The sequence below is a fragment of the Schistocerca cancellata genome, chromosome 7, assembly GCF_023864275.1.
Source record: "Schistocerca cancellata isolate TAMUIC-IGC-003103 chromosome 7, iqSchCanc2.1, whole genome shotgun sequence".
NCBI classification, from domain to species: Eukaryota; Metazoa; Arthropoda; class Insecta; order Orthoptera; family Acrididae; genus Schistocerca; species Schistocerca cancellata.
This window is the reverse complement of record NC_064632.1, coordinates 291516484-291544418: the sequence shown is the minus strand read 5'-3', so window position 1 is coordinate 291544418 and position 27935 is coordinate 291516484. Positions and strand designations below refer to the sequence as shown.

Here is a 27935-nt window from a genome sequence, read left to right as displayed (position 1 = left end):
GACAGGACAGAACCCACACGTACCCTGAACTGTCGATCCATTAAAAAGGAACGAATAAAAAGAGGGAGGCGACCGCGAAGGCCCCATGTATGCATGGTGCGGAGAATGCCCGCCCTCCAACAGGTGTCGTAAGCCTTCTCCAAATCAAAGAACACAGCCGCGGTCGGGCGCTTCCGCAAGAAGTTATTCATAATGAAGGTCGACAAGGTAACCAGATGGTCAACAGCAGAGCGGCGCCTACGAAATCCACATTGGACATTGGTAAGTAGGCTTCGAGACTCGAGCAGCCAAACCAATCGAGAGTTAACCATTCGCTCCATCACTTTACAGACACAGCTGGTAAGTGAGATAGGTCGATAACTGGAAGGCAAGTGCTTGTACTTCCCCGGCTTAGGAATCGGGACAACAATAGACTCGCACCAGCATGCGGGAACATGTCCCTCAATCCAGATGCGATTGTATGTATGAAGAAGAAAACCTTTACCCGCAGGAGAAAGGTTCTTCAGCATCTGAATATGAATAGAATCAGGCCCTGGAGCGGAGGACCGTGATCGGCCAAGTGCGGTTTAGAGTTCCCGCATGGTGAATGGGGCATTATAACTTTCACAATTCGAGGAGCAAAAGTCAGGTGGCCTAGCCTCCTCTGCCTGTTTGCGGGGGAGGAAGGCAGGGTGGTAATGAGCGGAGCTCGAAACCTCGGCGAAAAAGCGGCCGAAGGCATTGGAGACAGCCTCAGGGGCCACAAGGACTTCATTCGCGACCTTCAAGCCAGAAACTGGGGAGTGGACCTTAGTGCCAGATAGCCGGCGCAGGCTACCCCAGACAACAGAAGAAGGAGTAAAACTGTTGAAGGTGCTTGTGAAAGCAGCCCAGCTGGCTTTCTTGCTTTCTTTAATAATACGACGACACTGAGCACGTAAACGTTTATAATTAATACAATTCGCCACTGTAGGGTGGCGTTTAAAGGTGCGTAAAGCACGTCGACGAGCACGTAAAGCGTCTCTACATGCTGCGGTCCACCAGGGGACCGGTACGCGACGTGGAGAAGAAGTAGGGTGAGGGATGGAATATTCAGCAGCAGCGAGAATGACGTCCGTGAGGTGTGCGACCTGACGATCGCAGCTTGTGAAGGTTTGATCCTGAAAGGTCGCCCTGGAAGAAAAGAGCCCCCAGTCTGCCTTGGAGATGGTCCAACTAGAGGAGCACGGAGAGGGAGTATGCTGCAGGAGATGGATAACACACGGGAAGTGGTCGCTCGAATATGTATCAGCAAGTGCATACCACTCAAACCGGCGTGCAAGTTGGGGAGTACATATGGAGAGGTCTAAATGGGAATAGGTATGAGATGTGTCCGAAAGAAAAGTAGGGGCGCCAGTATTGAGGCAGACAAGATTGAGCTGGTTGAAAAGGTCTGCGAACAAGGAGCCCCTCGGGCAGGAGGCTGGAGAACCCCAAAGGGGATGGTGGGCATTGAAGTCTCCAGTTAACAAAAACGGTGCAGGTAGCTGAGCAATAAGTTGCATCATGTCTGCCCTGGTAACGGCAGAGGACGATGGAGTGTAAACGGTACAAAAGGAAAACGTAAAAGTGGGGAGAGTAATGCGGATGGCAACTGCCTGCAGGCCGGTGTGCAACGTGATGGGATCGTAGTAAATATCATCCCGGACCAGCAACATAACCCCTCCATGAGCTGGGATACCTACCACAGGGGGTAGGTCAAAACGCACAGAGGTGTAGTGTGCCAAGGCAATGTGATCGCATGGGCGTAGCTTCGTTTCCTGGAGGGCTACGACGAGCGGACGATGCAAGCGGAGCAGCAACTTCAAGTCCTCGCGGCTGGAGCGAATGCTGCGAATATTCCAGTGAATAAGTGCCATCGTAAGAAAAGGAAGAGGAGAGAAGGGGTCACCTCGAAGGCCGCTTAGGGCCTGGCTTCGAGCGAGCACTGCCGCCGCTATCAGTAGGCGGACAGTCATCGTCCATGGGGTCTATAGGGTCATCGGCCATCTCGGGAGGATGGCCGGGAGGGGGAGCTTCCTCCGCCGGTGAACGGCCAGATATACGGCTACCGGCGGTGCGGCCAGGCGAAACGGATGACGGCCTGGGGCGGCAACCGCTGGGTGGCGCAGGAGAAGAAATGCGCCGTGGCGGAGAAGGAGAACTATGCTTCCTATGCGCTTTTTTGGAAGGACGTTTGGTGGAAGTACCGGTCGAAGGCTGGGAGGTCGAGGGACGGAGGAAGTCTGCACGGGATGGTTCCTTCTTGAAGGACCGTGCATCTGACTTTGGACGGAGGAAGTCTGCACGGGATGGTTCCTTCTTGAAGGACCGTGCATCTGACTTTGGGGTCTTCGACTTAGCAGAAGCTGAGGAAGTGGCTGGTGTCTGTGGTGTGATGGGAGGAAGAGGAGACGTCGACCGCGCGATCTTAGCACTGGCCGAACGGACGACCGTGGTGCTGAAGGTCAGATCGCATGTCTGGGTTGCTACCTCCCGGGTAGTCCGAGGAGAGGCGAGGACAGTACTATATTTCTCCGCTGGGAGCAGCGTGGGCTTCCTACTAGCCAATAGCTTGCGAGCAGCCGAGGTGGACACTTTCTCTTTGACCCGAATTTCTTGGATGCAACGTTCGTCCTTATAGACAGGACAGTCGCGGGAGGATGCGGCATGGTCACCCTGACAGTTCACACAACGAGGAGACGGAGGTGGACAGTCACCCTCATGGGCATCCCTGCCACAAGTGACACATTTAGCCGCATTGGAACAAGACTGTCGAGTGTGATTGAAACGCTGACACTGGTAGCAGCGCGTAGGTGTCGGGACATAGGGGCGAACAGAAATAACCTCGTAGCCTGCCTTGATGCGCGATGGCAGCTTAACACTATCGAAGGTCAAGAAAAGTGTCCGGGTCGGTACAAGGTCGTTGTTGACCTTTTTCATGACCCGATGGACAGCCGTCACGCCCTGCTCAGCGAGGAAAGATTGAAGCTCCTCGTCAGTCAATCTGTCGAGGGAGCTAGTATAGACTACACCACGAGACGAATTCAAAGTTCGGTGGGCCTCCACCCGGACAGGGAACGTGTACAGGAGGGTGGCCCGAAGCAGTTTTTGTGCCTGAAAGGCACTCTCAGTTTCTAGTAATAAGGTGCCGTTACGCAACCTGGTACAAGATTTGACAGATCCGGCTATGGCATCAACGCCCTTCTGAATAACAAAAGGGTTGACAGAGGAAAAATCCTTTCCGTCCTCAGTGCGAGAAACTACGAGGAACTGTGGGGCAGGCGGTAGTACTTTTGTCACTGTTGGCTGGTCACGTTTCCGTTTTTGGGTCGAAGTCGAGACAGATGGAGTAGAATCCATTGCGGAGGAATCCCCCATGATTGCCAGAGTCTCCGATGGCGCGCTCCTTCCTTGTGGGGACCCTCTCAGAGGGCACTCCCGCCTTAGGTGAATGTTTACACCTCATGTCACACCTCCCGAGAAACAGACGGAGGGACCAATCGGCATGGTCAGAAGGTATCAGCTCAGGCAATCACCCCTCCCCGGGCCTGGCCTTTACCAGGGGGTACGCGCGTGCCTTACATGTCTACCCAGGGCGGGGACTTACGCGTTACCCCGTCACCGGCTATGCGTGCGAACGCGTGGGTCGGCCTTCAGACACGCACAGGGAGGAAGGAAGAGGAGGAAAAAGAAGAGAGAGAGGGAGAAAGAGGACAGACTGTCTCAAACGCCAAGGCGGAGACCAGAGAAGGCAAGGAGAAGAAGGCAATGAGAAGGCAAGGAGAAAAAGGCAATGAGAAGGCAAGGAGAAAAAGGCAATGAGAAGGCAAGGAGAGAAAGGCAATGAGAAGGCAAGGAGAGAAAGGCAATGAGAAGGCAAGGAGAGAAAGGCAATGAGAAGGCAAGGAGAGAAAGGCAATGAGAAGGCAAGGAGAGAAAGGCAATGAGAAGGCAAGGAGAGAAAGGCAATGAGAAGGCAAGGAGAGAAAGGCAATGAGAAGGCAAGGAGAGAAAGGCAATGAGAAGGCAAGGAGAGAAAGGCAATGAGAAGGCAAGGAGAGAAAGGCAATGAGAAGGCAAGGAGAGAAAGGCAATGAGAAGGCAAGGAGAGAAAGGCAATGAGAAGGCAAGGAGAAGTCAAGGGAAAGAGTAAGGAAGACAGTGAGGTGGAGAATAGCAAAGAAAGGAACCAACAAAAGGAAGGAAGAAACGAGAAGTGAAAAACCAAAAAGACCACGATTATAGGTCGTGGAACCGTCCGTCTCCGGACGCAGGCGCTAACTACCCCCGTGAGGGGGATGGACTCCTTTTAGTCGCCTCTTACGACAGGCAGGAATACCTCGGGCCTATTCTAATCCCCGGACCCGCAGGGTGTGTGTGTGTGTGTGTGTGTGTGTGTGTGTGTGTGTGTGTGTGTCTCCCACAAAAATTTATTCTGTTAGTTGTTTTCAATTACACTTTGAGAACTTTCCACCATTTCCAAAATTCTATTCCAAGCTTTTTTCAAATTTTGTTCCTTTACACCATTCCATGCTGCTACGAACATGTAGGACGGATCTTTCAAATCAATATTTTTATGATTTCTGAACAGACTTTCTGCTCCCTCCCTTTTCTGTCTGAAAGACTCAATAACACACTGATCCATGGGCTGTAACAAGGAGGTAACGTGAGGTGGAAGAAACACCACTTTTATCAACTCTTCCTTTTCTTTTATCACATGATGCAAGAGTTGGTACGTTGTCAAGGAACAGTAATGTTTTCTCCCTTTTGCCACAGTTTAATCAGTATCAATCACCATCAGTTTAACATGATTTACTTCATTTGTTAGACACTTCATTCTGAATTAATTTTCTTCTTGTTTCAGCTGAATGTTACCATCGTGTTGAGAGGCTGATAAAAAGCTGGTACCATTTTTATGTGATATTCTAATATGCGAACAGCAACCAAATTTCTTATTTGGCAACTCACTTAGGGAATCATTCCAGTCTCTCATAATCACATAAAATACTGATCTGGGTTCAGAATCAAGTAATGTTTTTGTAGGTCATTTTCACCTTTGGATGTTACTTTTAGTTAAAAAGGTACATTAATGTTTGTATTTGGTACCCAAAAATGCATGAGAACTTTTATTGAAACTTGCTCAAATACAAGAGTGTGTAAGATGATAGAATTTAATGCTATTTCCTCCTGTCTTTCACAAAACTGTCAAATTTTAAACAGAGGAATAGACTGTTACTGTGGCTACTTCATAGTTGCTCGCATATCTCCCGCACAAGCGCCGTGCAAGTCAAATATCACGTGATTGTATGAGCAACATCAATACTGTAGGGAACACTTGAGTATTGCAAAAATCTTGAGCCTATCTGAAAACGAGATAATTGTTTACTTGGCCTTGCCCTTCCAAATTCCTCTAAATCAAACTGCATGTGACCTAAATAGCCAAAACTTCATCTGTAATGTAAGAACTCTATTGAAAAATGTACAAATGTTGCCTCCACAACAGTTTAATCTGTGATTGTAACATGACCTCATGTTTTTAAAATGATGAATTTGCGGAAAAACCTCATTTTATAATTGGATAAATAGGTATATTGATGTTTCAGCTCCTAGCACAATATAATTTACTCTGTTGATGTATTCTAGCAAATTAAAATTACCTTGTGCCCTTGAGCTTTCAAACGTGGCAACAGTGCATCAAGGACAAGCATTTTTCCAGATTTATCCACCATAGTTTCATCTATCCTTACTGTTCCATCAGGCAGTAGTGGCTGCTGCACAAGATATGGATGATTCACAATTTTGCGCAGTTGCATCATTGGATTCTGCAGCTTAATGTTTATACGGTAATTCTGGTCCTTTTTGTCCACTACAGTTATCATATTTTTCTCATGTCTGAAATCAGAGCACAGAAGTATAACATTGTTGATATTCCCAAAAATTTGCAAAAAAGAAGGAAGTATGTGAACACATGGTACTAAATAACAGATTCAAAAATCACATGGGCAAATTATTTACAAATATGGACTCAACAATAGTGTTCTTCTTACTAAAAAAAAGGAGAATGGTGTAGAAAGTAAACTTCATTGTTGAGCTGGGCCATTCCATGCCAAGTGGTCTATCCACATGACCGTAACAGATCTTGCTGAAATTTTGTGTGAACATTCACACATTCCCAATGAACACAGGTAGGAACATGAAAATTTAGAGAAAAAGATAACATAGAAAATAATGCAAAATCATTAGTTTTTTGAAATTGGTGATTGAGTAAATTTCCAGAGTAACAAACTTTGATGTGACAACAAAAACAGCACCAAATATGGCAAAGAAACCATCACCAATTTTAAAAAGGCATCGGATTTGGCAAAAAAACATAATTAGGAAAAAAACACTAAATTTGGCAAAAATAACACTAATGATGGCAAAAAATAACACTAACTTTGGCCATAACATAAAAGATTTTTTTCTGTCCCTTAACATCGGCGAAGTTTTACTTCCACCGATTTAATACTTCAGAGATAAGCTATGGTGACAAAAGTCATGGTACATCTCCTAATATCATGACGGGCCTCCTTTTGCCCGGTGTAGTGCAGCACCTCGACATGGCATGGACTCAACAAGTCATAGGAAGACCCCTGCAGAACTTTTGAAGGGATTTACTTGTTGTTTACTGTAAATGGTCTTCATGTAGCCAAACATAGCTGTCTCCAGTCAATGATTGGTTTAGTTGGATCATAGGACCAAGTTCATTCCGTGTAAACACAGCCAACACCACTACGGAGGCACCACCAGCTTTCACAATACCTTATTCAGGCCACAGTTTTCCAGTCAGCTAGGGTACAAATAATATGCTCACGAGCCCACGAGAGGCACTGCAGACTATGTCGTGTTGTTAGCAAAGGCACTCTTGTCAGCTATCTGCTGCCATAGCCCATTAATGCCAAATATCGCTGCACTGTCCCAATGGATGTATTCGTTCTGCTTCCTATGTTGATTTCTGTGGTTAAGTCATACACTGCTGATTGTCTTTTAGAAATGACAACTCTACTCCAAAACCACTGCTCTCGGTCGTTAAGTGAAGGTCGTCTGCCACTGCATTATTGGTAGTGAGAGGTAATGCCTGAAATTTGGTATTCTTGGCACACTCTTGATGCAGTGAATCTCTGAATATTGAATTCCCTAATGATTTCCAAAACAGAATGTCCAATGTGTCTAGCTCCACCTACCATTCAACATTCACATTCTGTTAATTCCCATCATGCGATAATAATCGCATCAGAAGCCTTTTCGTATGAATCACATGGGTACAAATGACAGCTCTGCCAATGTACTACTATTTTATACATTATCTACGCGATACTACCCCCATCTGTGCATGTGCACATTTTTAACCCGTAACTTCAGTCGCCTCAGTGTGCAGTCATCCTTTTGACACCAGAGTGCAGCTATCAACAGTGCACCCATGAGTTTTCGGCAACTTTTAAACATAATGTCTCTGGCAACATTTTCTTGAAAGAAAATAAACTAGGCCATCTTGTACAGCTTTTCACACTTTCTTAAGCAAAACAATAAAAAAAGAATTCCTAGGCAATTTTCATATGGATAATTTGAAGCAAAGTCCACCAAAACAATAGATACTGAGAAAAAAATGGGAAGTGCAGATTTTTATATATCCAGAACTAACTGCAGGATCAACTTGAAACATTGTATGTAATAACATACTGAACATACTTAAGAGTATAAAATTTCATTCACCTACTGCTTTCCAATAATTTACATATTAAAGGCAAAGTTGACAATTTTTCTAAAAATGGCTGAAAATGGCTATCTTTGACAGGATTAAAAAAAGCTGCTTCAAATGCTCTTACACCATTTCCATTAGAAAGACCATGTTCTATACCACCTAAAAACTGGATGTTCTACAATTGTGTAAGACAACGAGGTCCCAATGACTAGGGAATGCCTGACTGCAAATAAGTAGATTTTTTTAAAAAGACATTCCTACAGCGTTTAGCCCTACAGACTTTTTGTAATAAGTGAAATGGAATAAGGAATCCAATAAAAAGAACAGTTTTCTCTTTTTTGTGGGTCCAATAATCTGAGACAGTCATATTTGAAATGTGTAATATTTTGGTTTTGTCTTAACAACTCTACTGAAACCTTCCCATTAGTGACATCTAGCCCACAGTACAGTTTTCCTCAAGAGATTCTACAGCAAATTAATTAAACCCCTAAGAGATTCAAGCAGCTTGAAGTAAACATAAGCTTAGGATTCAAAGAGAGATTACTTCTAGCATTGGCCACTGACAAATGTATCACCAGGCTTGGTATCCTGGTTGAAGAAACCCTTATTAGGCTTGGGAACTTGTGGTAAAGAAACCCACCCATGACTGCTGATGGAGATCTATCAGGCATAGCCCATATGGTGATGGAATGCTGGTCTTCTCACCTTAAAAGGAACCAGCAGTGTTTAAGCCACCATGGACCATAGCACCACATTTATACAATTTTTTATCAATACACTAATGTTCCACATAAACCACAAACTATGCCAACACAAAGTAAGTTATGCTTTAAACTGGAATCCAATTAGCACTTCAAGAAACTTACACATAAAAATATATATTAATAATTCTCTATAACATGAATCCGCTCCAGAAAATGTCAGGAAGACTGCTATGAACCTCACCAAAATTTGCACAGGCTAAAGCCGGTATTACACAACGATCCACCATGAATGGTACTGGTCTAGCGTGACAGCCATCTAGCGGTAGAACAGGTGAAACTACAAAAATTAGAGCATATATTATCCGTGCGCCGGAATAGGGAGCAGTTCTAAACTGCCTTCAATCAGCGCATGCGCAGAAGAGGCTGCCGCACTGTTTTCTGCTTGTTATTTGTATACTGCTTGGTGGCTAGTAGCTCATTTCAGATTTTCATGTTGGGGATTTTCCACGTTTTTTTAAAAGCATAGGAAAAACTTTGAACGAGCTGTTTGTGAAAGCATTATTTCTATTGATTACTTTGTATTCTAGAAACGAAATGGAGCAAAGAGGCATTAAGCATCTTAATTCAGGCATACACCGAGGAAAGGTGTACATGTGACTCACTGCCTCATAATACGATATGTCAGCAATCGTTTCTTTCTGAGTAATATGCATATAACACCACACTGTGATTTTGCATTTGTATTGTAATGCCTTAGCTTACGAAAGTTCACATTTGTTTTGATTGCATCTCTTATTTCAGCATGCCAGAACAGAGAAACTGACAGTGATTGACAACAAAGCCCGTGCAGTTTCGCCCAGTGCGATAGACGAGGACTAAAAAACTGAGCGGCACTTATATACCATATAGTCAAAACTTGGAAAAATAACTAAGTACACCTTTAAGTATTGGTCCTTTCAAGTGCTGCAAATTGCAGTGCATACATCCACGACAACTTTTGAAATGGTGGACTGTGCTATTCTGTGGCTAAAACCCAGACTTAAAAGATTCTCCATTCGCCAGGAAACGTAATGTTACAACTAGCCTGCAATGTAACAGGGCGTTTACCGGTATTTTATTAGTGATCTTGGCTGGTATGATCACAAAACATATAAATCTTATCTTCGAGAATGTGAAATAGCCTCCCTCATGACTGTCACACTTCCCGATTCCATCTTCTATCGCAGACAGCAGCTTTTCAAAACAGGCCATGTCAATCTTAATGAAGTTCCAAAATTCTTACGATCTTCGGGCCTCAGTTCTTTCATTAACAATGAATATATTCCCCCGCCTTCATCCCTTCTTTTCAGCCAGGGACGAACCCAACAACGTCTGACTTTTCGTTTTTGTCCCCATTCTGCCCTAATTCAAAGATTTACTGTCACTGACAGGGCAACAGCTCCAAAAACAAGTGGATCCTCCACATGCAATATGCTGTGTAAATGTAAATTTCGATACACATGTAACTGTGTAACCAAGTGTCGCAATATAAAACTGTTGAGTCTGTAATTCAGAACAGTACTAACCCACATAAGAGAAAAACAATTACTTAATAAATAATGGTAAAACACAATTTCGTATGAAATAGGAACCTTGAGGTCATAGAAATAATTTGAACATATGACGTTCCAGTATATCATACAGTCGCCCTAGAGTTGCGCATGGTAGAAAGGACGACTTTACAAGACAGACAGTTCTATTTTCTTTTTGCGCTTATCATCAGCTGCTGCACATGCACACTAGGTATATCCCGTGTGGATGGTGTAATAGGTCAGAAGCAAACCAGTCTGTAGTTACAGGTATGCACTTTTGGGGCACTGGTGCATAGGTGTACGGTTTAGGTGCATCATGTAATATGGGCTTAACAATGATGTAAAATCTGAAGGCTATTTATACGATGTTTGCTGCAGCTTGTTATGCAACAATTTTACTACCATGGTCTCCACTGTCTTAGTAATGCACATTTAAACTTTGAATTTTATGACCAATCTGCTTCTGTAGTTATAGCAGAGAAACAGACTGAAATATGTCAGAATGACCCATGATAAGAGACCTCTTTTTTGAAGTATTTTAAGTTATTCGGACTTTATCTCAATTCCTAGTCATCAGGACTTTTGATATTATCTTCCATAGAGATTACTCAACAATTGTAGAACACAATAAAAGATGTCACATTTGAGTACCAGCGACATAGGATCCAATTTTGAATGCGCCTCCACCGAGTCCTTTTCTTAGGGCCTTATTTGCTGGCACTACAAAACCAAATACACCTTTTTGGTGGTTTAGAGCATGGTCTTTTGCACAAAAACAATTTAAAAGAGTTTGGGGAGACTATTTTGTGGAAGTAGGCCAAAGGTAGCTTTTTTTTTTAGAAAAATCGTCAACATTTTCTCTCAATTAATAAGCTATTGGAAAGCAGTAGGAGAATGAAATTTTATATTCTAAGTCCTTGTATTGGTAAGTTACTAGGTGCAAAGTTTCAGGTTTTTCCCGCAATTACTTCTGGAGATATAAAAAACTATATCTTCACATTTTCTCAGAGCGTCTATTTTTCGGTCAACTCTGCTTCAAATTATCTAAGTGAAAATTGCTCAGGAACTCTTTCTTATTAGTTTGCTTAAATGTTGTACCAGATGGCCTAGTTTTGTTTCTTTCAAGAAATTATTCTGAAGATATTATATCTGAAAGTTACCGAAAATTCACAGGTGCACCATTGGTAGGTGCACTACTGGGTCAACCGAATGACTATATCTCTGTTAGTATAGAATTAGTGATTTATTGGGAACGTGCAAATGTTTTACAAAATTTCATTAAAATCCGTGATAGTTGTCTGGGAACCTCTAGACCACTTGGCATGGAGCTACATTATTGGTTTAACAAGATGGCTAAAACAATACAGTGCAATAAACCAAATAACTGGGAACCCCTATTTGTCAAAAATTGTGATGCAGTGAAGTTAATCCTAGCACATAACTTATGTTCTATACTGTACGTGCAACCAGTAACTGCTGTTTCCAAGTTAGTATGTAAGGGATACTTTTGACACTTTGACTGCACACTTGGGTTACCTACCCCTGAGACCATTTCAATTTTTTTCTGCTTTTTTGTATTGAATAAATTATTTATGTATAAATAAGTTGAAAATATAGTTTAGTTGGTACCTTATATGTCAGGTTTTTTGGGAGAGTTATTTGTAACTTATATGGTGCCAAAGTGTGCCGGGGGAATCATTTACTATGTGGCTAATAATTTTGGATTGGTACTCATCGGTGGTGTGCAGAAGCTTTTAGATGAAGTCGTGGACATGACTTACTGAAGATACTGTGTCATTACTTAGTGTTTACTCGTTTACTAGTTTAGTCTGCAAGTGAAACAAAGTTTGGAAGATGATATTCTACCACCGACAACAGTAGGAAGTAAAGTTTTATATCCACATTCAGTCAATGAGCCAAGCTACAACAATAAACTTTTACAGTATTAACAACTGAAGCAGCTGTTTCAGATTCTAATGAAGTAAGTGCAATGTCAGGAAGACCTCGAGATGAAAATTTCTAATCAGACTGTTAGTTATGTGCAAAAATGGAAAAATGTTTATTTATACCAATTCTATTGTAAATGCTTCTGTTGCACTAAATCTTAAAAACGAAACACCACTGAATAGTCTCAAATATTTTGTAACTTAACAATATTTTAGAATGTGACGCACGAAGCAAAATTATATGCAAAAGAAGTCTTACAAAATCATTCAGTCACTCAATTCTCGACTGAACAAATGGAACGATGATACTAAGATTAAACTAAAAGATTTTTTGGAAACACACATAAAGACTGTTGTGATTGGCAAGCTTTCAGAGCCAGTGGCTCCTTCTGGCAGAAGGGTTGAAAGGAAAGGAGGAAGGGTGAAGGAAAAGGACTGCTGAGGTCTAAGAAAAGGGGTAGATTTCAGGAAAGTCACACAGAACCGCAGGTCAGGTGAATCTTACCATATGGGATGCGAAGGGGGAAGTACAATAAGTCTCCCATGGCCCACAGTCCTGGATGACTTCCCTGAAATCCACCCCTTTTCCTAGACCTCTCCAGTCCTTTTCCTTTACCCTTCTTCCTTCCCCTTCAACCCTTCTGGCTCAAGAAGGAGCCACTGGCTCTGAAAGCTTGCCAATCAAACAGTCTTATGTGTGTGTTCTGTCACTGCTTGACGAGTAGATTTTCTTTTAAATTATTAAATAATTTTATCAATAATTGATTGTTTTAATTGTTATAATATAAAAGATTTTTAGCAATTTTTTATGGATGACACTAAATGCAAAGTCAAAGATACACAATTATTGGCCAAAAAATTCTCTCTACCAAAACAATATAAAATGCTGTGTCACCAAATAATTTAGAGCTGCTGTTACATATATGGCATTTTTCCAGTAATAATCACTGCCCTGCAGATCATTTGTTCAAAATTCAACCATTCATTGAGAAATTACTTCAGAGATCTGAAAGTGTCACAGTGGCAGATAAAGAAATTTGCAGTGGTGAAACACTTATGCCATCTCGAGGATGACTAAGCTTTTTTCAGTATATAAAGAATATGCACCATAAATCTGGAATAAAGTTACTTTAACTTTGAATAAAAGGTGGCTACACCTGGAATCAATGCGTACTGTGGAAAGGACGCCAAGGCCAGTGTTTTTCTAATTTCTGTTGTTATAAGCCAGATGAGGGTTTTACTGAATGAGGAAAGCATTTTATACACAAAGTTTTTACCCAAGTGTCCATCTAGCTGACCAGCTTCTTGAAAATCAACATATTTAGATAATTAGAAAACTTAATCCTCAGGACAGGCAAAGCTGAAGAAAGAGAAACAGACACCAAGCCAAGCGAGAAAGTGTGTAGTTTCATAAGTGTGAGGTCTTTGGAACGAACCTCTCTGCTGTTATTTTCCATTCCCATGTAGTTATAATAGATAAACGTGAATGCCACGAAATTGTGTTATGATCAAGAAACAAACAATAGAATAATATTGTTATGATTGAGAAACGTTAAGGAATGAATTGTTTTGCAAAACACACATTGAAAAAACCACATACATCCAAACATTTGGCTTTCATTACAAGTGTTGTGTGTTGTAATAATTAGTCTCTTGCTTGTTTCTGTGATCAGTACGATTGTGAGTCGTGCAGTGCTCCCTAATTGTCACAAAGGTAGATCAGAGTTGCCACAAGTTTCCCCAATCTCAAGGGTAAGTTACGATGTAAGTTGACAATCTGTCTTTGCAGCTATGGTACAAGAAACAATAGTGCAGACAAGAAAATATCTATATTTAAAAATAAATAAATAAATAAATAAAACCCTGTAAGCAGATGGCATTTCCTGATGTGAGGAAAAATCTTAAGCACTAACATCAATGTCTTTTGTAATGAACTATTTTTAGATCGAGAAAGAAAACCAAATGGTATGTGTGTTTTAGTAAGACCACCGATATTTAATTTCAATAAAATAGAACGCATTTGGTGACAAAAATATGCATTTCCTTGGAGTCGCAAGACAGATTTAAAATACCTTCTGTGATTTCAGAAATAACCACAGAAAAAAGTGGGCCTCTTGAAAGATGTGTACAAGGTGGGGAAGAACTGTGTAAACCAACACTGTAGGTGATTGCCAATAAAATGTTGGTTCTACCATGTTCTTTATTGTCGGTTATTACCCATTATGTTATATTTATTATTTTACAAGTATTGTGATTTTTCTTTTGAGAAGTATACGAGTACATAGAGTGCAAACCACCAGCGACACAATTTTCTTCTTCTTATCATGCATACTTTCTAACATATAAACTACTTTTGAAGTTCCAAAATGTACTAGAACAAATGAAAGTCTATAACACGCCACTGTACAATGTACTTGTGGTGTGAGGGTCGCAATTCCTGAAATCCATCGGTCATGGCCTCTGGCCTGCTGAAGAACACCAAGTCCTGGGTCCATGGATAAACCATGAAAATCTGCTGCATTAAACCACACACAAACAGACACAGCCTGCAGGCAGAAATCTGTGACACTAGATCCAATCGGCAGGCCCGTTATATTACAGATACCCACAGAAACACCCTGCAGTTTTGGCCTGTCGCGGAAATCCACTTGTGTGGCCAGCTATTCACGAGCCACAGACAGCATGTTGACGAAATGAGATCACAGTGATCAATCCATGCAACAGATAACTTGTTCAAATACTCTCGGAATCAATAATAATGAGGACAGGTAGCAACTCACGTAAAGATGATTGCTGAGCCACTGACAGGCATGTAGAAAAAGACAATCACACTCTCACAACTAAATTTTCAGCCATAGATTTTGTCAGAAAATGAGAGCGCACACATTCACACAATCACTCAGACACACAACTGCCATCTCCAGCAGCTGTGTCTACAGTCTCTGAGCTCAGTCCCTGAATAGTCCCCAATTCCCCTGATTTCCAGAACCTACGGCAACCCTGTAGATACACTAATATAAATGAAATTAGTGAATTGATTTCACACACACACACACACACACACACACACACACACACACACACACACACACACACACACACACACACAAAAATCAGAAAATTGTTGATCTGTAACTGTATCACACGAAAAAAATATTTCTAAAAACAAAGATAATGTGACTTACCAAACGAAAGCACTGGCAGGTCGATAGACACACAGATATATTTTTCCCACATGGAATGTTTCCCTCTATTATATCCATATCGAAAAAAATATTTCTTTTGACATCTGTTAACCAGATTCACACTAAGTCAAAATATTCTCTAAAGTCTTGCAACACCCAAGACTGAAATCTTGCTTGTCTCAATGTCAATTACAGGCAAAACTCATCGAGATTCTCAATTACTGGAATGGATGAACTGTCTATGAACATAATTAATTTGGCATGGAACCCACAGATTGCAAGTGCTACCTGCCAGTGGCCTATCTCATTCTCCTCGTTTCACAATAAGGATTATGAAAATAAATATGAAACCTGAAATATTGACTATCTGCACAGTCATAATTAATCTTAAATAAAAATTGTGGGAACCAAATAAATAAAAAATAAATTTAAAAAATTACCTGCAAGGGGACTCAACCTAAAGACATCACCCTTTTAAAACAAAGCCCTTATTCGCTCAGCTGTGAACTCCATGAATACAAGTGATTATACAAAGTATACAAGGACGTGTAAAATTTCCAACTATTTTCTTGGAAATAGGTGAGATTCATATCTTCCTTTTTACAAACACTGAAGTCCTAGTCATGCTGCTCCTGTTAACAAAACTCAAATTGGTGAGCAGAAGTTTGTACAGTTTCCTCGTAAGCACTGTTCATGTTGGTGAAGAAGAGGGACACAAAGAAAGCAAACTCACAAAGATAACTGATTATAATCAAAATCATTTATAGATCTCTCTGACCAGATGAAGTCGTTCTCCCATCATCTAAGGCAGAGTCTGAAATGATACAGGAAGCTAGTATGTGAACTGATGACAGGGTCAGTGCTGGTAACATGTGGTTTAGTGATACATCAACAAAAAGAAAATTTCAGTCACTAAATTTGAAGAAGAAGTAAGTTTAGAATTGCCCCACACAGAAGATGCAGATAAACATGACACATCTTACCAAAGCTGTCACATTGCTTGGATATCACACACTTGTGAACACTAGAGCAGCCAGACACACCTGTAAAGTGTGTTACAAACCAATAAAGTGACGATGTGGATGAGAGCAAGCTATCAAGAAATGAAAATAAACTACTTGGAAATGTAAGAATTGTGGTGCATGTTTTTATGTAGAATTTTTTTTTTTTTTTTTTTTCCACAAAGCACAGTGCATACAGGTGTTGCCGAAGTTATTTTCAGTCCTTGAAAACTGTAAACCATGAAAATGATTTGTTACTGGGGACATCATCCGCTGTTAACACAGCGTGCTGCTGCGAGTTGCCATGGAACGACAGAGCTTGAAATGAAAATATGTAGACGAGTTTTAGTTATTTCATGTGGTCCAGAGAGAAAATTATCCAAGAGTTATTTCTAACTTGTGTGGCAGTCAATGTTTTAAAGAACCATCAGCATCCTGGATTACATTAGATGTAGGTAACCAAATACAGTATACTTTAATCTTGTGCATTGTGTCAATAAAATCCACCTGACACCCACTGTTTTCACCAGGACCACAAACCCAGTAATTGGCTGCACAAGGAACACAATAGGAAGTTCCTGTAAATACCTGTAAACTAACGAGTTACAGTGGCCTGAAAACTGGCTAATGGAATGAGAAAGAGTTTGAAAACATTATAAACTAACTGGTCACAATTTTCACAGAATTCGTTTGTTTCTCTACATCCAGTATCCAAAATGGTTAGGAGCCATTCCTCTACATCATTCACAAAGCAAACAAGAAAGAAAGAAAGAAAGAAAGAAAGAAAGAAAGAAAGAAAGAAAGAAAGTTAACAGTGGTGCAAGATTTATTCCCCACCATTCACTATTAAGCAACTTTAAGAGGATATGTCAAGAATAAAATAAACAAATTTAGCATTCAAGATCATACACTGACATAAAAACAACATGAAAATGACTTAGTTACAAGTTTATAATAGTGGTGGTATAAATTTTGTTTTTTTATTCAGACACACAACAAACTAATACACACTTCCAATAGATATACATACACAATTTCCTCCCATTCTTCTGGATCATCATCATCATCTGTGAAACCATAAACAGGTTTCTTTGCAAGCACACACTGACGTTTCTTACGTGTACCATCCTTGTTGTCTGGTAAAACATTCTGGGAACAGAGAAATAAAATATTTTATTATTTTGCTAAATCAAGGATACATTGTCATGTTTCAAAGTGGAGACAAGAAAGAATTAGTGTTTTTACATAGAGGCCTTTGCTGTAACTGTACTTCACAACTGTGACTCTCTCTCCAGTCTCTTACCATACTTCCTGGTTAAGTAAATAATACACAATACAGTAAAAAATTAATGGACGTGAAGGTAAGAAATCTTGTCACATATTAACCAAACTATTCTCCACGCTTACTGGGTGAAGACACACACAATCACACTGTTCTCATGAAGCAGACAGTATTGGGATCTTGACAAGAGCAGGTGATTGTACTTGACAAGTTGGTCATCTCTTTGCTTCAACACTTACAAGGAGAGGTCCCCAGTGATGGGATCGACTTTTTGAAACCATCTATGCGTTTTTGTAAGTTAAGGTCCTAGGTATCACAAACTGCGGCCATTCACACTGAAGGGCCCACTTTTGCAAAAGATTAGAGAGGGGGGGAAATCTGAATTTTGGGTTATGCTCAATAGCATTAAAAAAGTTTTATTTTATAGACTGTTTGTGTGGTGTAATGAATAGGGTAGGGTTTGGATCTCGTCAGCTGTATTAATTTTTTATCTTTAAATCTTCATCGAAATGACTTTGATCATCATTTTTATTCAGTTACCTGATTTAAATGTGATATTTTATTTTCATACCTTTGTCATAATTTTAATCACAATATCAGCTTCTTCATTTGCTCTAATTTTTCTTTCTGTTCTTTATCCAATCGAAATCTTGGTTCACGTGTTTTTAATTAAGTTTGTGCATCGATTTCAATATAATTTCTTTCATTTTTATCATCCTATTACTTATATAGGCTATTTCATTCTTTATATCTATTCCTCATTTTGCCTGAATTTTGTTTTACTTGTACTTTCATTTAAATCTTCATCTGTGTTATTTTACCCATAGCGCAAGAGGAATTTTGGCTATAAATGTTTCGATGAGGATTACTAAGCAAAAGAATTGCACTTCCTGTGACGAAAAACACATTGCACACAAAAAATACATTGTACACATCATTGCGCAGTCAATACGATTATTTTGCCTTTTTTTTAACCGATACATCAGAATTTTCAAGTAATTGAATATTATAATAGATAAATATAATTAAATTCACAATCACATGAATTCCAAGTGGAAAAAGAATTATATAAGGAAAAAATAAAACAAATGAAAAAGATCATACTGTGATTAAAATGATGTGACAAAGGAGTAGAAATAAAAAATTACATTTAAACTAATTAACTGAATAAAAATAATAATCAAAATCATTTCAATAAAGATTTAAAAATAAAAAATAATGCACCCGACGACATTCAAACCCACAACCCATAATCAAAATCATTTCAATAAAGATTTAAAAATAAAAAATAATGCACCCGACGACATTCAAACCCACAACCCCCCCATGTTTGAAGGCCTTAACCTTATCCATTACATCATGCAACCAGTCTACGTAATACAACATTGTTAACGCTACTGAGAGTCGGACAAATTTCCAATTTTTTTTTTTTTCATCAGTTACTCACAAATGAAGGTACACCAGATTGCAGTGTGTGATAACTGTATATTTGGTTTTTAAAAAAGTCTGTACCAACGGCGGGGACCTATCCTTGCTAGCATGTGGCTGATGTAATGCTACAGCGATTGTGGCAAATGGGAAAGCGGTGTGTGTAATATTACATCACACCACTTAAGGAGTTTTTCTGTGAAATAAAAATTAATTATTAATAAAGCATTTTTTTTTTATTATCACATCACAGACATTACCTTACATGAGTGTTCTCTTGTCCCCAACATTTTGTGTGCTTTTGGGATGATTTTGATTTCAAAATGTACAGTGGAGAGAAGAAACATTTGAAGAAAAATTAAAATTCCTTGGCAAGTATTTGGACACTGAAAACTATGTCATGTTACAAATCATATGAAAAGTTCGATAATTCTAAATTTGTTTGATGTGTGATTGCTGCACATGCTTAACATATTTTCACAGATTATGTTGTTGTAAATGTTTCTCCAGCTGGTACATCATGAAATGGATCAGAATGTACTTTATATTTTGTGTGTCCACTTATCTAAAGTAGGGAAAAACATAAGATAAAAGAGTGGCTGTGATTTAGATGGCAACCGAACAGATGTTGATGAAATTCCTGACAACTGTCTACACAATCCTAATGAATTAAAACAGAATGGAGGACTCGACATATTGAGTGAATATTTACATTTTTTAAAAAATTTCTTTCACATTACACTAATAACAGCCATGAAGGATGTAATGGTACTTGAATTACGTAACCATTACGGCACCTCACCTCAACCTCTTGATACCAGCAATATTCTACTGTGTTTCTGTAAAATAGTAACATATTTCTGTGACAACATTCAGATTTGATTTCATTAATGTAGAGGTACTTTGATACATCAATATGTTTATATTGCAATGATATTATTCTCACATGTATTCTTTCTTTTGTCACTATGATCTTTGAAGTACTTGTAACTCTGATTTTTGGGCACATAAGCAGTTATTAGAGAGTCAAGTCTTGGTCGTCATGTTGAAAAAGATGCAAATTGTAGTCAGTTTATGAAATGTGAACTTTAGCATTGAGGAAGATATTTTCAAGTATGTTTTATATTGTGAAGTGATGGTGCAACAAAAGTAATAAAAAAGAAGTGTAACTTAAATTCGGGGTGCTGATTATATTTTTTCCATCACCATTGTCTGTCTTTACTTGAGAAAGTTTAATCTTCAAGAAACACATCTATAAAACTTATGAATATCGCAGAATAACACCTAGGCCTCTTTGCATCCAAGCTTGGAATCGTCACTACCTAGATTTTTGACGACTGAGCCAAGAGTTCACAATGAGACCAGCGTGGGAAACACGAAAAGATGAGTGCCTAGTTTATCCATTATTTCATGAAATGACTTTATTAATTGTGCTCTAAGGACACCTGCCACATAATATAACTTTGTTGTTGCCCAAAAATGCAATATTTATCAGTGTGAGCAACACTACAATCAAAATTAATTTTTGACCTTTGTTGTGGTAGGGTTGTTAGAACGAACAGAGGAATTGTTATGCAGGGCAGAAATTTGCTAACCTTGAGTTCTGAGACTAATCTTCTGCCTAGTTCTAGGGTTAAAAGAGATACAGCAGGAAAAAAAGAAAGAAACATCCTTACTACAGAGCTGTATATGGTAACACATAACAGACCGGATGTGAAGAGTCATTGGAATACTGAGCCTGGTGCCAGTTGCAACTTTTACTCCAGTACTTCGCCAAGGGAGAAGTTTATAACTGTATTATCCATCTCTGACCTGAATGACAACACAGAGGCAAAACAGAGTTGCCAGCAAGTGTCTGAAGACTTTGTAAAGTTAAATTTCCCCCAAGTTTGTGGTCAATAAATGAAAAAATAAGGTACGAAATTTTATATCTTAACTGACGCCAGGATAGAATAAATATGAATTTTTGAAGTGCATCGTGGAAAAGATGAGGCTAAAGATCACAGTGGCACACATGACTTGTCCCCATTCTGTAGCAGCCACAGATAAGCAGTCATGTGTGTGGGGTGTGTGTGTGTGTGTGTGTGTGTGTGTGTGTGTGTGTGTGTGTGTGTGTGTGTGTGTGTGTTTTTAACTTTCCAAAGAAGGCTTTGGAACAAAGCTGAATGTGTAACAGTCTCTTTGTAGTGACTGCCTGCAAGGCTGTGTGTCATATTTACAATAAGTACCAATCTATCAATCTCTTGTTGTTATAAACCTATCTATTTTGCAATAAAGTGTAGACTTACTAGAAGGAATAGCTGAAGCTAATACTGGTCTGATTGAGACAGAAGTAAAAAACAGGAAAAGACTGTCTACAGCACTAAAAGCTCATAGGAGCAGATTTCTCTCATACTGAAGCCCAAGTGACATGCCTTGCTTTTGAACCTCCCCAACACACAAATCTTTCCTCCCCAAGGAAGTTCTGAGAGACTAGGATTGTGCCACTAATTTTAATACGTGTGTTGGTAGAACTAAAAATTTTGTCTCTTCAAGGCAAGTATTGGGCAGATAATTTACAGTCAATCCACTGTAACAAAGTTTATGCACATAACGTATATATAAAGGTTTGCTGTTCTCTTCTACGGTGTCAACAGTGTGTTTTTCACTGAAATAAAAATTTTCACAGAAAAGGCTGGCTGAAATGACACCTCATATGAATGCAGTGTTAGGCTGTGTATCTACCTTTGCTCCAACTGATATCTAACAGTAGCACACAATAAATTCCACATTTCACTTTTATCTTCTGTTTTGTGTCACATAAATTTACTACGAAAAAAATGTAAACAAGAACATCATTGTTTACTTGTATAGTTTAATATAATATTATTCTTTTTTAAAAAAAAAGGAAAGAAAGAAACTGTACAGAAATATACCTGTCCATGGAACTATTGATATAATTAAGTGTAACTTAATAAAAAACAAACAGCTTTGCAAGGCAGAGATATACAAACTCATACAGATGTTGCAATTAGTTCTAGCATATAAGTACTTCTCATTCAGCAAAATCTAGTCTATATGCAGCCAAATGGCCTACCAATGGGAATTGGTCTTGCAGGACTTTTAGCTGACAAATTAACCATTTGGGAAAAAAAAAATATTCTTCAGGGCCAATGCCCATTTAAATCGCCTTGTTCGATGGTACAGTAGATGAAACCGAATCCTTTGCAAATGGCATGAGTAACACGCACACAACATGAAATTCACTGTTGAGCATCAGATGGAAAAGGGTATCAATTTCCTTGATCTTAGAATAAAAAGGCTGAATCAAAAGTATACCTTTGAAATTCATATACAACCAACCACCACAGACATAATTATAAATAATTCTTCATGTCACCCTACCCAGTAAAAAAAATGGGCTATTTCAGATCCATGTTAAACTGCATAAATAAAATTCCCCTCAGTTCATTTGCCTTGGAGAAAGATATCAATATTATCAAAACTGTAGCTAAAAATGATGGCTATAAGCCACCAAATAATTGACCCCCAACAATAAAATTAAAGATAGTAAATCACTTGCAGATAATTCACAACCAACAGCAGAAACAGAATGATTTGCACGCATTCCCTTCCTGGATGCAAACTCATATCAAACTGCCAAACTTTTCTGAATGACAGGAGTTCAAGTATGTTTCCGCACTAACAAGACTGGGCAACATAACATTATCCATAGCACCAAAACCACCAGCCTACGTCTAGAAAAATCAGGTGTTTACATGATTATTTGTGACAACTGCCCCAGCTTTTATCTTGGACAGGCCAGCAGAAGCTTCAGTATAAGATATTGAGAACACATGGGCACCTTTAGAATAAAAAATTTAAATACATCCAAAATAGCCACTCACACGAACCATTATGGACAGTTTCTGACATTAATAGCAACTCACAGTTATTATACACCAGTCACAAAGGTAAGAAAATGGACCTCTTAGTGGAACTAGAAATGTATATTCACACTCTCAACACAATCTAAATGAACAGCTGGAGCTGGACAATAAACATTTTTTAAATAATTTCCGTGGGCTGTTCACAAATCAAACACAAATTGCACCCCGAACTGTCACACCACCACAGTTTGAGATACCAGTATATAACTGCATGAATGTAAACTACCATGATGAACAAATGTATCACTCTCATTCCACCCTCCAACTTTTGAATTTTGTTCTCTTGAAATTAACTTACGAACTGTAGTGATATCCAAATATCTGTATATATAAATTCAAAAACAATCAGTTATTGATACTATAATGTAAAGGACAGAAAAAAAAATCTACTCACCAAGTGGCGGAAGGGGAACACATACATGAAAGGATTCATCTTTCACAAGTTTTCAGGGCCAGTAGCTGCTCCTCCTCCCGGAGGAACAGTTGAAGGGGAAGGAAGAGGGGTGAAGGAAAAGGACTGGATAGGTTTAGGGAAAGAGATACAGTTTAGCAGTAACCCAGAACCCCACGTCAGGGGAGACTTACACGACAGGATGAGAAGGAAAGAGACGGTTGGGGACTGCACCAGACGAGATTTGAAAACCTGAGAGCTTAAAGGTGGAAGACAGGGTAATATGCAAGATTATTACTAAAACATCGTGCACGTGTTAATAAAGAGTGAAAAGCTAAGTGCACTGTATGTAACGGAGGTGGGATGGGGACTGTGAAAAATAGACAAAGAAAATGAAAGATGTAGAAAACTGAAGTGGAGTGAAGAAAGGAGTAAATTCTGTGAATAAATGCTGAGTTAGAAGGAAGTAACATCAATTAAGGCCAGGTAAGTAGCAAGAACCAAGGACATGTTTTAGTGCTAGTTCCCACAAGCAGAGTTCTGAGAAACTGGAGTCTGGGGAAAGAATCCAGATGGCACAGAGTTCATGACTGTCATGTTGTACAGCATGCTCTGCAACACAATATTGTGTGTTGCCTGTATCACTGTGTAACCCAATCCCAAAACCTTTCCAACAGCAAACCTGAAATCGAACCCTGCCTTTAACCATTCAGTGACCACAATCCCAGCTTGATCCACCACCACTATTTAAGAATCATCCCTTACAAGCCTTCAGAGAATTCATCACATCCAGCATTGCTTCACAACCTTTTCTCAGGTCCCTACAACATGACCCTAACCTGTCCTCTGCAGAACACAGGCTCTACATTCCCTACAAGCTGATGACTCCATCATTATCCTCCCAGCAAAGGATCTACCACTGTGGTACATGTTTGACAGGAATAACATCCACAAACCCAACCATCCTTGTCATCCTATAGTTGCTGACTTCAAAGCACCCACAATACATGTATCTGCCTTAGTAGATCAACACCTGCAACCCATAGTACAAATACTTTCCTCCTATATTAACGATACCAACCATTTCCTAGACTGTCCAAAATCTGCGCCCGTCCCACTCCCACCAGACACCTTACTTGTCATCATTGGTGCCGTCTCCCTCTATACCAACATCCCCCACATACGTGGTCGGTCTGCTGATGAACATTTTATCAGTTAACTCCCACCTGATTCCAAGCCTATGGCATCCTTTTTGCTCACCTTAATCAACTTAATACCTACCAACAATTACTTCACCCTTGAAGGGCAGACACACATACAGATCAGGGGTACGACCATGGGAACCAGGATGGCTTCTTCCTAAGCCAACCTTTTCATGGGTTGCTTGGAGGGGGCTTTCCTGGGATCCATAAGTCTTCAACTCCTGGTTTGGTTTAGATACATTGATGACATCTTTGCCGTATGGATTCATGGTGAGGCTGAACTGTTAAAATTCCTGGAATCTCTAAATGCCTTCTCCCGATTAAATGCCACATGGTCCTTTTCCAAATCTCATGCCACTTTTGTTGGTGTTTATCTCATCCTCAACAAAGGCCAGTTACACACTTCTGTCCATATCATACCTACTAAAAAACAACAGCACTTACATTTTGACAGTTTCCATCCTTTCCATGTCAAACATTCCATCTCAAATAACCTTGGCATTTGAGGCAAACATATTTGTTCCGATTCAGACTCTTAACAGCAATCTCATTTCAGCTTTCAATGGACGTAATAATCCCAATATCCTAGTTCAAAAAAACAGATTTCCCTGGCCATCACATCCAATGTTGTTACAGCTGATCCCTACAAAAAACAACTTCCGAGCACACCACTAATCACCCAGTATTATCCTGATCTTGAATGTATCAATCAGCTACTCCGACAAGGTCATGACTTCCTAAAATGATGCCTTGAAATGAGATCCATTCTGCCTCAGATTTTGCCCATCACATGTAGAATAGCTTTTTGTCACCCTCCCAAACCCCACCATATCCTTGTCAGACACTATGCTCCTTCTGCACCCATCTCCCTATCCTATGGCCCCTACCCATGTGACAATCCCCAGTGCAAGACTTGCCCTATGCACCCTCCTACCACCAGCTGTTCCAGTCCTGTAACTGGCAAAACATATACTATCAAAGGGCGAGCCACCTGTGAAACGATACGTCATATACCAGCGGTTACGTAAACACTGTTCAGCCTTTTATATTGGCATGACTACCATCTAGTTATCAGACAGGATGAATGGCCATAGGCAGAGTTACAGATAACACACACTATCCTGTTGCATAGCATGCTGTACAACATGACAGTCATGACCTCAGGGCCTGTTTCACCACATGGGCCATATGGGTCCTTCCCGCAGATACCATTTTCTCAGAACTCCGCAGGTGGGAACTAGCGCTATAACATGTCCTTGGCTCTCGCAACCCACCTGGTGTTCATTTAAGTTAATTGCTTCTGTCTCACCATTTATCAACAGTAACCACTCCTTTCTTCACTCCATTTCAGTTTTCTACATCTTTCATTTTCTGACCTCTATATTTTTCACTGACCCACCTACCACCTATGTTATCAGGGTGTATATGTGGACAAAGAAAAAAAAATCCTGGATTTTTCCCGGATTTCCCAGTTAAAAACACACTTTCTCCCAGGTGAAAATAAACTTTTTCTGTGTTATGTAATAGTATACTCTTCCTCAGCACTGTAAAGTTCGTCAATTCTTTGAATGTTTATGGTTTTATATAATAACGTAGAATTTCACGGCACTTTAGAAAATGAAACTCGGGGGGAAAAACATGTTTTGAAAGACCTTTGATGTGTAGCAACATGTACGCTGCATATTTTCGTATTACGAAGGTATAAATTTGAATTCCACCAAACACCACATGTCACTTTCTGAAGCATTCAAATCGAGATTGCAATGCGCTTTTGTAAGCCAGTCATAGCTCATGTCACGTGATCTCGCCAGCTGATGACAGCATAGGGCATGTGATGTAGTCAATCAACAGCAAGATCACTCTTAAGCAGCGCGAACACACAAATAAGAAAAGTTAATGGTTTAAATTAATATACATAGCATTCACATATAATATTGGTCTCTAAGATTAATAAGCTGGAAGAGAAGTAAAGCTTCCACATATAACGTTGATATTTTTTGTGCTTGTTACACTATAAGATACATCACACAAATGTGCCAGCAAAATTTTTAATAACGATGTAAATGTCTAATCTTCTGGGATCGAAATTCTTCTAAATGGTCGTCCTCAAAGAGTTGATTGTTGAATTTGAAATCAGAGTCAAATGCTTTGTGATTTAAGAAATTCATCGTACATTCTCGCACATAGTACATCTTGTGTAAAACGAAATTTGCCTTGAATGTAACGCTTTTCAAACCACCATTTCCAATATTTTCCTGCGACCTTTTAGAAATAGGTTCGTTTCAGCAGTTGCAAGTGAGGGCGAGATAACAGGCGTCATCGCGCTTGCGCAGCTACGATGATGCAGGAAGCCCATATGTTCGTACGTATAAAACATTAAAAGATCTTACATTATGTCATAAAAGAAACAAGACATCAGAGGATACGTCAAGAGCGTCGGAATTTCGTGAACCATAATAGAATGCATAATTCGGCTTAAAATGCACATTTGTATTTAAATTTTCTTGGAGTACCAGTACTGTATTATCTCATGTTTCGTTCTTTATTATGGCATAATGCCATACGTGAACTTGAAATGCATTGAACAGTTGAAACTAGCCAATAGTGTGAAATTAAACACTTCGTTTCAGATAAATTGACCGCCTGAGCAGAAAAGATTAATAAAAGCTAAATCTCTTTAGCAAACCGGCAAACATAACTTCATTGTTCTGCAAGGCAATTAATGCTTGTCTGTCAGAAAGGTGGACATAATATCTGAAACTAATAACGTATTTTAGCCTTCCGTAATTATGCGAACATATTTTAATTCATTTGATAGCTCCCAGCCACAAAAATCCGTTTTGATATCATTTAACGTGAGAGCAATAAACGAAGAGGAAACAACAAAATCACTGAACATGAACACGGGTCACGTGGAGACGACCCACCTCCCCACTACAACTCAGACTGCTCTGTGCACCAGCCCCAGATTTACTATATTTCCGAACCGGGGTAATATTAAGTAGTGGTGCCAAGTCACACTTCTGTAACCAGAAGTGGGAGAAGATACTACTCATACAAGACTCAACTGCGCATGCGCAAGGGCCCCGCCTGCAACTGCTCAAAAGAATCTAATTTAAATAGTTGTCACGTCACGCTCATTGGAGACAATTTGTTGTTATGAAGCATTGCATAGTCTTCCTAAAGCCTTTGACACACTATGTACTGGCAGACGCTTGTATGAGCACTGTTTTGTTGTTGTACACGGCGCACTTCCTTTGCAACTTAAGTTTTTTTTTTTATTTTTTATGTTTTGTTGCTGCAGTATTATTCTGCAGTAGCGGGATACGGTAATATCCTTTGTCAGAGTATTGGCTCTTACCAGTCAAAATCACAAAAATTTAACTGAAAACTGAAACAATGAAAAATTCCCGGAATTCTAAACAATTCCCGGGTTTTTCCCGGGTCTCCCGGTTGTCCCGTGTCGTATACACCCTGGTTATACGTAGCTTTTCATTCTTATTAACTCGTGCATGATGTTTTAGTAATAATCAGTCTTGCATATTACCCTGTCTT

At 39.7% G+C, this 27935-nt stretch overlaps 1 protein-coding gene across 2 annotated transcripts in view; it reads right to left on the bottom strand.

The window, feature by feature from the left end:
- LOC126092207 (lymphoid-specific helicase-like) overlaps nucleotides 1-27935 on the bottom strand; it is a 165606-nt gene that overhangs the window by 44189 nt on the left and 93482 nt on the right. For both annotated transcript variants that reach the window (XM_049907697.1, XM_049907696.1), the window contains exons 11-12: nucleotides 17179-17297; nucleotides 5658-5892 (exon numbers count right to left, since the gene is read on the bottom strand). In XM_049907697.1, the coding sequence (XP_049763654.1) occupies nucleotides 5658-5892; nucleotides 17179-17297 (354 nt within the window). The remainder of the gene's footprint in view (nucleotides 1-5657; nucleotides 5893-17178; nucleotides 17298-27935) is intronic.